The following is a 12,302-nucleotide window of genomic DNA, read 5'->3' as shown; positions in this document are numbered from 1 at the left end:
AATATCTACCTATTTTTAATTTAACTTTCTTAAGTAAATAATATGTACTTATATTATCATGTTCTCTTTTAAATCGATGCGATCCTATGATCTTGTTGATATGAGCTACAAGAGTTTTTATGTGAGCTACCTACCTACTTATTTGGTCTTCTTTGGTTCTTTCACTAAAAATAATAAGGAAAAGTACTTACAAATATAACAGTGGAGCCATCTTTTTATCGGAAAGTCAGGGTTAAAATATCAAAAAATATTTTCGAAAATGCGTTAAACACAAAACATAACAATAATAACAACAAACATAAAAACAAAAAATGTAACAAATTTAGTGATTTGCGCATTGCTCCCACAGATCAATGTGAAGGTATTTTGTTAAATACATTGCTCATAATATAATGTAGGGCGATCTAAAGCCCAATCGATCGATGCACTCACTAAGTTCGGTGGATATAAATGCCAACGATAAACTACGGATTAATAAAAGTGTAATGAGCTATGAGAAATCTTCATCTAGCAATGGATCGACGCCGGCTGAGAATATTCTACAAAGGGATAAAAGAGGTAGGTACAGTGCGACTTTTATATTAACGTTACAGTGCTTCATGCGCTAACACTGTTACGTCACGTGCTCTTTACGTCTTGACTAAACTTGTCATAGCAGATAGTCTACCTCTGGCACTGTTGAAAGTAATATAAAGTTAGTATTATTTTCTATTTTTCTTTTCGCAATACTTCAACACTTGGATGCTTCGGATGCTCTCGCAAAGGTTGAAGTATTTTAATGTTAATAAAACTCCACCCAACATCGAACACATACTAAATCATGGGCGGGAGAAATGTAGTAACAGTAAGTAAAAAAGGGGAGCGGGTTTTAGATCCAAAAACGACCAAGGTGGCGTAAAATACTTGATATAAAGGTCGCACTGTAGTTAGGTAGGTACTTACTGCCTTTTTAATTCCCCATGTAAAATTATATTCTATTTAATAGAATATATTATTATAATATATTAATAACAGTTAAATTTACAGTCTAGGAAATATAAATGTACCTACGTGAAACAGTATGACTTATGAGCAATATTGTATAAAAACTGTTCGAAAGTTGTATTGATACAATTGTCTATATTTTTTTGTATTCCGCGAGCGGGTGGAAAATATTTTTCACATACAGATGTTCTTGCATTACATAGGTACCTACCTATTTTATCTGTTTGGAAATATTTATTTTTCAACTAAGTATATCATTGTCTATGGGCATTTTCTGAAGTTATATTGACAGTTACTGAAGAATATAACGCTTATGTAATGTTGTATTGAACTTCCAAAGAACACTGCTAATGCTACAAGAATTGAACGGTAGATGGAGACGCAATGTAATTTACAGAAATTCAATAACCTCTATCCGATTTGTTTTTCTTGATACGAAACTTTAAAACCCACCCAATAGATGGCAAGCTAATGTGTCTTTGAGAAACTCAATATCTCTCTATTAAAAATGTTTCTTCTCCGCTCCCTCCAATGAATAACGGCACGTAGTTCAGCTGAAAACTGAAATAACAGTACAGTGTGTATGTGCGGCTTTTAGCGGGACAATAATTTCATATGTCACTTTTCAGTGCTATCTCTAAAAACAGCGTGTTTTTCAAAATCTGGAACTGACTGTCTTGTTTATAGTGGACTGAATAAAAATTTGTTTGCACCGGAGTGCACGCCGTAAAGTCATTGCTATGTGTGCGTGTTGAAAATGCAATGTTATCTGTTGGCCGTCGCCTGATAGTCTTAGCTCAATGCAAACCTTCTTGATAACCCTGTGTTGATAGAATTATTCTGGTGGAAATTAAATTGAAGTACACCGGTGAGTCATATTTATATTTATTTTCTTCGTCCAATCGATGACCTCAGTTTCACGACGTATTGCCGCACAGTAGAAAGACGGAAAATATGTTTGACGTCCACCATTCGATTAGATTCACAATATAAATACGACCATAATAATGTACTTATACCTACCTAATACCTATTGACATTTGACAGATTTGACGTATCTCTCTTGTTATTGGATAACCAATAAGATTACAATAACAACGTCTATTTTTTTAAACTTTTCTAAGGCTATTCATTCAATAAGTAGTTACTTATAATATATTAATTATTATTATATTCTTCGCTTGTGTACCTAATTATTATTCGATGTCAGAAAAGTTTCTTCAGTATTCCCAACGCATTGAAGATAATTTACAGTTCAAACTCTTTGGTATTCTCTGTTCTTTACAATATTCATTTTAAATATAGGATAATTATTAATAAGTAGATATTATTATTATTATTACAATGGAATCAGTGCTGCCAACCTTACTATAATTATAGTATTTTGTACTATAATTTTGGTCCGTGTACTATGTACGATTTATAAAACAGGTAGGTATATAATATAGTACGCCCAAAATACTAAAATTTTGAATATCGGGAAAAATATGTAATAAGTACTAAAATTTCGATATTTCCGTTCGATAAATTGATGCAAAGTACTATAATTTCACAATATAAAGAAGAATATTTCGAGTGTATACTGACAGAACGCATTATTTAAGTTTTTGCTGTTTTTCTATTTTAAATGTCAAAATGTATACAATTTTACGCTCTACGTCCTGGTAAAACGTACAAAGGCATAGGATATAATGGTGAGAAAATAGAAACATTATTAAATCATATTGTTATTTTTTTATTCTGATAGAAAGCATGATAATGACCTAATGCGTTCTGCGTATACAAAATACAGGACATGTTACAATCGTATATTGTGTTTGCCATAAAGGTTAGTCTTTATAATGTAGAAAAAATGTTTTTAAATCATAAAAAAATCTATGTGGGAGAACGCTTTGAAAAAAAAATCATTTTTGCGATTATCTCGGAACTTGTTTTAATGAGTTTACGCTTTCTGTCAGTATACCCTCGATTTACTAATTTTTCTAACATCTCAAATGTATGGCCTGAATGGGGCCCCCAGGCCAGGATCTTTGGCAGGCCCCTTATCTATCACTAAGGTTAAAGCCATTGTGACGCTGTATAGCAACGTTTTCCAAATGGTGTTCGAGGTAAAATTAAGGGTATTCAGTGTATCGACACACAATAATCAAAAATTGCATCGCTCAACTACCTACATATCTTAAAACTTTAATAAGTAAAATAGTGCCGCAGGCGACTTTTTTACGATTAGAACGAATTTCTGATGTGTATTCATCTCATTTATCCGGTTGATCCGCCACGAGCCCGGGCCCCAGGCTAGAGCCCTGTTAGCCCCCCCCATGGGGGCCATGGCCCTTGGCCGTCTGTAATGATCAGTTTCATGAAGTCTCACACATAGCCATGCATATTTATATTGTACCCTTCCCACTTTTATTCATCGTTTACTGGTTACCTCATCGGAACCATCCCTACTCAGCCTCCTGACCAAGTCACGCCAACGACTAGGGCCCCGTGTCAAGTCTCTTCGTATCTACTTACATACTTATGTCTACCATCTCAAATCTATAGCCATTGGCCGTCTGCGATTATCAGTTTGACACAAGTCGCACACTCTCACACACAGACAAGCAATTTTATCTGAATTTGATAGACTTGACAAAATTATACTTATACTTATGTGCATTACCTATCACACACTATCTCTATCTCAACGTGACAGCACGTGACATGATGGTATTGTGTTCGGGCCATTACGGTACGGTACGGTATAGGTACGGATTTCGCTCTATTGTTAGGTGGATCGCACATCCGAACTCGACACGACTACAACATACCGATTTTGTCGATTTGGTTTTGATGGTATTCACAACAGGTAATATGGGTCAACGAGAAATGGGACCATTCTCAGGAAATAAAAACTAGAATTAAAATCGCAAGGACTGCCTTTTTGAAAATGACACGACTCCTTAGCAATCGAGATCTTAACTTAGATCTGAGACTGCGTATAGTACGTTGTTTTTTCTCTCAATTCTTTTCTATGGCATGGAAGTATGGACGCTAAACCAAGAGATGTCACGGAGAGTTAAAGCTTTCGAGATGTGTCTGTATAGACGCATCCTCAAAATTTCTTGGACTGTCCGGGTGAGAGATGAAGTTCTCAATCGAATGGGAAAGGACCGAGAAGTTCTGCTTAGTATCAAAACCAGAAAACTACTGTACCTCGGCCACATTATGAGAGGACAAAGGTACAGCAATCCCCAACTTGTCATCCAAGGAAAGATCAACGGTAAGCGTAACACGCCGCATTCCATGGCTTCCGTGATCGTTACTAGTGCAGCTCCACTGAACTGTTCCGGGTAGCAGAATATGAGAAAGTTAAGATCGCCCTGGTGGTGGCCTACCTCCACGAGGGGATGGTACAATAAGAAGGTATTCACAAAATATATATAATGTATAATATTCCAAACCAATATGTACCTGTGTGTGAAAAAATTAACCCTATGTAGGTTTATATGCATTTTAAGTTAGTTATGTTACAGTTTAGACTCTTATGCCTGGTCCACACCGGCAACAAGTCGCGCGACAACTCGTTAAATTTTACGATAATTATCATAATTGCTTAAGAAATTTTACGATAATTATCATGCTTATCGTAAAATTTAACGAGTTGTCGCGCGACTTGTTTTCGGTGTGGACCCGGCATTACACTTATCGGTGTCTTTTTTTTTAAGAAAAGACCATAGCGGTTGTTACTGTTATTAGTCTAAAGTGGAAAATTGATTTCAAGAGTCAGCAGTGACCGTGATTCGATTCATTTCAATTGAATATGCAAATCACGCTTGACTCTTTTGATCCGTTTAAAAACAGCTGTTGTCTGACAGCCATTTTACTGTTTACTGCGCAGGCGCTATTATTAATGTATGCGTATGCACTGCAAATAGACGGCGATGCATTTTTATTGGTTTGGTATCGCTTACTTTATAGGATCAGAACCCATCAAATGTTTTTCGCTGTTGAACCCATTCAAGAATTACCATTATGAGTATTTACTGTGATTAGTTTTGTTAGGGGGGTGTTCTATCTATGCGACCCGCAACACAGAGCATCGCCATAGAATAAATAGTCTTGTCAGAGACAAGGAGCTGAAGAAGCGAAAGCTCCATAAGGAATATTAACTATACGTACCTATATACATAAGTACATACAAAACAAATTATTCTCTCAGGCTTCGGCCACACCGAAGTGCTTCGCTTAGTGCTAAGCTAGGTGCCGTGCTTGTCTACTAAAACACTGCCACCTTATACTATAGATACATAGCCACATTGCACGCTACGTGCTTAGGTATAAATTCAGTTGATATTTGGGGGCGCTCAAGTCAACAACGATGTCACTCTCAAAACTAACCAGAAAGCTACTTCTCACAGAGAATTTAAGTTTAAAATTTCGAAAGTCTCAAATTCGAACTCGTTGGGTGCATAATGTCCATTCATCTAGAAGTACATACTCTTGGAGTTCAACTTCTCTATAAAGAATTTGCGAAATACGATGATAAGTTTTTTTAGTTATTTGATGATGAACCGGGAAACATTTGACTTATTGTTGGGAATTTTTGTATAATTTGTTAGATGGGTTCCACAAGGGCTCTCTTTTATAAATTGCTCCTATTAAAATTTCCTCCATATTGCAAAATCACTAGGTGACACAATACATTTAACCAACACGTCTGTTTACCGGGAGACTCGCTAGGTGACGAATAATCACGTAGCGAGGCGCGAAGCGTGCAGTGTGGCCATTGCGATAGTATAGTGTGCCTCCGTTCGCTAGGATATGTCACCTAGCTCGTAGCGTAGCACTGAGCACCAAGCAAGGCACCTACCTGTGTGGCCTCGGTCTCACGTCTTGTGGTGAAATGAGATTTTTCTTTGACCAGAGCTTCCTAAACTCATTTTCTTGGCTCCTCTTGGATATTAAATAATTCTATTTTAATATTCCTGTATCATTCGGTCGGTATTCACCACGAATTAAAGTTTTAAATGTTTATAGGATACGCATCAGTATTACGTATTTGTACAATGCATTAGGTATTAATAAGATGCAGAAATTTATATTATGCCGATAATGCCGCATGATGTGGCTAAAGTATGCCAACTTTTTACCACGTTTTTCTTAGCTCGTATTCTTGTTTGTCCGGTATTTTTTTTTGTGTGTCCAGTACACTATTATTGGTTGCTAAGGGGGTCCTAGCAACTAAATTATTAATATATACGTGCGTTACTATGGAAATCAATATGAAATGTCAAAATGACATTTCAGTATTCTATATTTATTCAGTATTTCTATCAAGTACAAAATAAGTATTTATTAATACATAGAGTTGTCAAGTTTATATGATTCAACAGAAAATTTAAAAACGTGGTATATAAAAAGTTCTTTTTATCTTGTAATTATTAGTTTTTATTTCTCGGATTATTTCTTTGGTCTTATCCATTCTCGACATTCTTGACTTTGTTTAGTAGAATTGAAAAGATATGACATTTTATATACCATTCTCTTTTTAGTATCAAAGCAGCCCCTCGACTCGCCATCCATTCTATGGTATGGTTCCAGTTAGAGGTTGTGATCGAGAAATTTCATCTCGAGAATGCTCGATAAACAATCAGAAAGTTGAATATTCATGAGAAATGATTTTTCCAAGATTTCGACAATTGGGAGAATTGAAGAAATTGTTAATACAATATAGTTAAACATAACAAAAGAAAGGCGAAATAAATAAAAAAGCCGCCAACCGAAACATAAATTTCTCAGTTGATCGAATAACTAAAAAAGCTCTCGACTTTTTTTTAAGCCAGAAGAGGAGAAGAGGTTAAAAAAATGTCAAGAATTCTCGACATTCTCAAGAAACCAATAATTCAATGTCGAATGCTAATGAAAACAAATATTCTTGAATTCAAGAATAATTCTCGGATGTCAAAAAAGAAAAAAGAATAAGAAATCACAAACCCTAATTCCAGTTTATCACCCAGAGTTCAAAGTATATTAATGTAATGTAGTACTCTTTCCAAGGGCGCTTCACAGGTTCTGTCTGTCATATTATATAGACAGTGTTGCCAACTATCATTCACAAAGATACGCCAGAACTAACTAATTTATAACAACAAAGAGTGAAGAAGAATTTATTGTTTCACAAGCAATAAATAACTCATACAGCTAAAAAGCATTAAATGTACAAAACTGGTCATCACTAAAATATTGTATCTTACATTTATTTTATTGATAGAATGATATACTTAGATACAAAAGGCAACCATGTTAATTTTCAATAAGTTTTGTTCTAGCCTTTTCTAGCGAGGTTTTAAGCTATTTGCGATGTCGAATATCGCTACATTTAACGCCATACGCCAGATGCAAATTTCGCCTGTGTATTTAGGTTTCAGGCCTTTTTTTGTCACAGGTCTCCGTTATTCTATTGATGAGTATATATTTGCCATTTGCAGATGCAAACAAATCACAAAAGCGACAAAATAACACAATGCAAATAATACAATGCAGTTCCACCATGAGTTGACAGTTAACACCATGGCCCCCACAAGGGGGGGCTGACAGGGCTCTAGCCTAGGGGCCCGGCGTGACGGCTCAACTAGATAAATGAGATAAATACACATCTTAAATTTGCTCTAATAGAAGTTATAAACGGAGTTATTACCATTTTAAAATATATGATTGTTGGGACGTATTGAATAATACTCGACAACTCCATAATTCGAAGTGTTAAAAATCGCTAACTTACACTGAATTTTATTTGACTTCGAACACCACTTGAAAAACAATACTGGAGAGCGTCAGACTGCCTTTAACCATAGCGATAGGTAGGGGGGGCGCCCAAGATCCTGGACTGGGGGGCCGCTTCAAGATGTGGGGGCCATGGTTAACACTATAAACGAAAAATATTGATGATTTTATCTAATCGTACTACCGTTTTACTATATTCCTGAATTAATTTTAATCTGCATAATATAGTGCTTGTAAACGAATAATCATTAATCTAGGGTTAATTACGTACACAAATAATTTATTTAAATTTACCAGAACCGCCTGCTACACCGTTTTATTATTATTATATTATTAACGTAACCTAATTCATGCAATAAAATTAGGCCAGCCGGCCCATGCGATATGCAAAACAGTTTCAGTGCCTCTAACACTTTTAAGAGAGAGCATACATAAGTGAAACGGCAAATAATTTTCAACAGTATGTGGGACGTAATTTCGGCCGCGGTGCCAGTCGGAAAGCGATAGTCGACCTGTGAGCACGTCAATTTGGTTTGTGATGGCGTCGGAGGAATATATTCTTAAATCGTGTAAAGATGACTAAAAAACGTTCCGCATGTACTTGAAAAAGAAAACATGTCAATGAATATACTATTATTATTACGAATATAATAATAAACATAGCATTAAAAGGACGCATGTTGAATTTTTATGACAAATTATATTTCGTTCGGCTCGCGTCATTTGCACAATCCGCGCATCGCCTAGTCACGATCTTTTTAGAGTTTTAGACCATGCCTCAGCTGAGGTATAATAGCCTTAATATTTTCCCACGCACGTAACTGAAAAGTGGGACTTATCTACATGCGTCATTCAATTTCTGTGTACCTGCAACAATAAAAATCGACAATTTTCGTATGCTTAGAACTAGTGATAATTTAATTTATATTCAAAATCATTGGTATGACAAAAGTGTCTTTGAACACATAATATGGCAGTGCTCCTCGAATTGAATGTTTAATGGTTTCCCATATTGCAATAGGTACTTATTTCAAATAACTGCAAATATTTTTCAAAATCCGCACATCTAAATAACATTGTAGTTGTACCTACAAGTGATAAACAAAGAAAATATGTAAGTTTACCAAATATCAGTGCAGTCTTCCAAAGACGACTTGACGGTATTCTGCCTAGATATAATCACTGCCCACTGGTTTGGTTTGCACATTATTTTCGTGAATTAACCGCTGGACCTAACTTTGTCAGCCAAGTGGGGGTTCACCTAGATTCTACAAAATGGTTCAAGGATTCTGCCAACCAAAACAGGTTGAGAACCATTGTTAAATTAAGTACCTAACCCTACTTATTTTATATGTGTAGTGAATAACAAATGTTAAAATGGTTTGAATTTTATTGATAAAACAAAGTTCATAGAGTGGAATCAATTTCTGATGTATTTTTTTATTTTTGTTGCAGTGGGCGGAGGGGCGCGGCGCGAGGGCTGAGCGCCCCCCGCCCGCTGCCCTTCAGCGATGATACCCCCCTCCCAACTGCTAAGGTGAGTCAATATCCGCTATCTGCAATTTTCATAACGCTTTTTACAGGTTTTTAATTTGTTTAGTTACTGAAAAATTCCTCATCCAGATACATAAGCTTGGCACAGGAAATTATGGCTACCTATATAATAAATAGGCCGATATTGGTTCATAAAATGTTTATGTACTTACTTATTTTGTTTTCAGCAATACAGCATTATCCATTTTTTGATGTTTTACTTTTTTGTCCGTTTGGGAAATCAGATCAGAATGTATTTTTGGCGTATGACATGTAACACATAATTTATTTTTTTACACGAAAAAAAACGCACTCGATTGGATTCGAACCACCGATTGCTCGATTATCAGCCGAACGCGCTATCTTTACGCCACAGTATGATACTGCAATCGTGACGATTATACAGTATAATATTATAGTTTAGAATTGTTCCGTTGCCTAGGCAGCAAATTTATTATTGTTGACCATTTGCAATTCCTTACGTAAACAAACGATTAAACGTCATTTTCAAAGAGTTCACCGAGTGACAGTTGGTACTTTAAAAATAAAAACAACGAGAAACCATTATATGATTAAGTGTATAGAAATAAACCAACGGCGTTCCAATAAGCGGTCCTTATTCTTCAGTGTGTAATTTAACAAGGTAATTAAGAGCTAGTCAATGGAACTCAACTTCGCAAAAATCTTAAGAAAACCTTAAGATTTTAAGGTTTTCTTAAGATTTTTGCGAAGTTGAGTTCCAGCTATCCTTCCTTTTTTGAGTTCTGTCACACACCCTTCACACCCATATGAGTTCTGTTGTACGTGAGTTGGGTTTATGAGCAGATGGGACTTCGTCAATCCATTAGCGGCGTAAAACTTCTACAAATTCATTGTTTATTTTTAAACTGACTCCTCTCGCGTCGTACAAAAAGAATTTCTTGATTTGAACCGATTTACCGACTGAGAAATTAAACGATATTTTGATGTTTTGTCATGACACTGTACACAAGACGTGTTGCAAAACTCCACTCCTAGAACAAGGCGAAAGGTGTTGATTCATACTATTAGCAACATTATTCTATTAAGTTTCCTAGAAGGGGGGTTACGTTTGAAAGTAGTAAAAGCCTAGTAAGTCGGGTTTTTGGTTCAAGTTTTCAGGGGAAGAACTTTAATCGCTCTTGCTTGTCGGGTGCCAACTTTATAGTTTGTTTTGTGGGCTTTGGGTTTATGTTGGGATTGCAATACCGAATGAAAATATCATTATCGGTATTTCGGCATTTCTTATTGAATACCTGTATTCATGAATATGCCCCTGAATCCCTGTTATGACATATGTACCGGTATTGAAATCCTAGGTTCGGGGGCATCGTGAGTCAGAGGCACTGCAAAAGGGAGAGCAGCCGTCAAGTAAGCACGCAAACTTATATACCTAATAATATTATAATAGGCAACAATTAATTCGTTCTTATAAACTGTGGAGATATTTGTCGAAATATTAATTGTATACTCATAGATGTCGCGAGGTGACGGGCCCAAAACAATACATCTTAAAATTATCAAAGTTATTTCATTGCAAACATTTTTACTTCACTTCATAGTAAAAACCAGTAACAAATTTCATTCAAATATCATTTCGCGCAGTGTCCCGGAATCATTATCGTTCAAGTCATTCAAATATACAGATTATATACTAACTAATAGCGCCTGTACACGCGCATGGATTTATTTGAAGCAATAGTGTGTACATATTTTAAACTATCGCGATAGTAACTGTTTACAACTAAAAATGCTGACTGTCTCGCCAATTTCATTCTTCAAGAGTAAGCGAGACGCGATGTTGTCATTTTATAGTACCTACTATTTGGCAGATAGTGAAAATCGGTTAACCTCAAAATGAGTCTGTGCGGTGTGGTTCGTTTTTTTACCGGCAGGTTCGCCACTATCGTTACATTGGGCAGGCGCAGATATCGAACAAATCCAATTGTCGCGTGAAAATTCAGAAGCTTTCGATTTTTTTTTATTCATGCATGCAATCTTGCAACTTGCGCATGGTAATCAATGACATATTAAATGGACAACTCACTTCATACCGGCGCGCACGAGAAATTGTGCATGAAAGTCATTCACAGATGTATAGGTAGATGTCACGTGACCATATGACGTATCCATTTCCATTATGCGATACAAGCTTCGAGAATTTATAGTAATATAACCTTTATTGTAATGGCGTATTAGTGTCATGACTCATTGCGTTAGAAACAGATTCTCGGTTACTTACGACTTTTCGGAGATTAGACGCAAGTGAGCCAGCGCATCACAGGCGACTGTCCAATGGTTTCTGTCATTCAATTGCATTGAATAAACATTATATTAAAATGGCATTTTATAAATAATAAATAATACTAACACATGAAAAGTGATATCCCATCTTTCTTGGAGTGTTTAGTAGATTTTTTTTACAATTTTTAACTAGGCACATTGGCATTTTGTAACACAATAATAACGATGGAGTCGAAACCTGACAGTCAGAAATTTTGTATGGGCAGACCCAGCGGTGTCGCCAGACCGCTTGCAAGCAGAATGTTCATTTGAGCGTAGGACACCGATATTTTAATATGAATTTCGCCATCCGGCAGACCCGACACAAAGTGAGTGTCATTTTATTTTCTAGATGCTTCGTCCATATTAATGTCATTGATGGTAATACATTTTTACGCGTGCATTTTCTTGTCATGGCCGCAATAATACGTACTGTAACCAGAAATTCATGCATGTTTAAATGGGGTGCATCATGTTAGTTTCAACCGATAATGAATTAAGTAGATACCTATATATTATTATATTATCATTATTTATGTATATTATATATTCTTTTTAACACTACAACTGGTCATTTGGCCCAGTGGTGGTAGTAGTGGTGTATTTATTGATAGAAGAGAAATAGTCAAAAACACCCATGCTTTGAGATAATCACATAAATAATATATTGTGACCTCACCGATAATTGAACTCGGGGTTTGCGGATGAAAGGTCAG

At 35.9% G+C, this 12,302-nt stretch overlaps 1 protein-coding gene across 1 annotated transcript in view; it reads left to right on the top strand.

The window, feature by feature from the left end:
* Nucleotides 1–1,604: 1,604 nt before the first annotated feature.
* The window catches only part of raw (NDT-like domain-containing protein raw), a 202,239-nt gene continuing 191,541 nt past the window's right edge, over nucleotides 1,605–12,302 (top strand). The window contains exons 1-2 of the mRNA XM_085947051.1: nucleotides 1,605–1,852; nucleotides 9,208–9,289. Of these exons, the coding sequence (XP_085803177.1) occupies nucleotides 9,264–9,289 (26 nt within the window). The 5' untranslated portion in view covers nucleotides 1,605–1,852; nucleotides 9,208–9,263. The remainder of the gene's footprint in view (nucleotides 1,853–9,207; nucleotides 9,290–12,302) is intronic.

Source organism: Rhyacophila brunnea, unplaced genomic scaffold, assembly GCF_057557595.1.
Source record: "Rhyacophila brunnea isolate RB1 unplaced genomic scaffold, BYU_Rbru_1.0 scaffold_2, whole genome shotgun sequence".
Taxonomy (NCBI): domain Eukaryota; kingdom Metazoa; phylum Arthropoda; class Insecta; order Trichoptera; family Rhyacophilidae; genus Rhyacophila; species Rhyacophila brunnea.
This window is presented reverse-complemented; position numbering and strand designations above follow the sequence as displayed.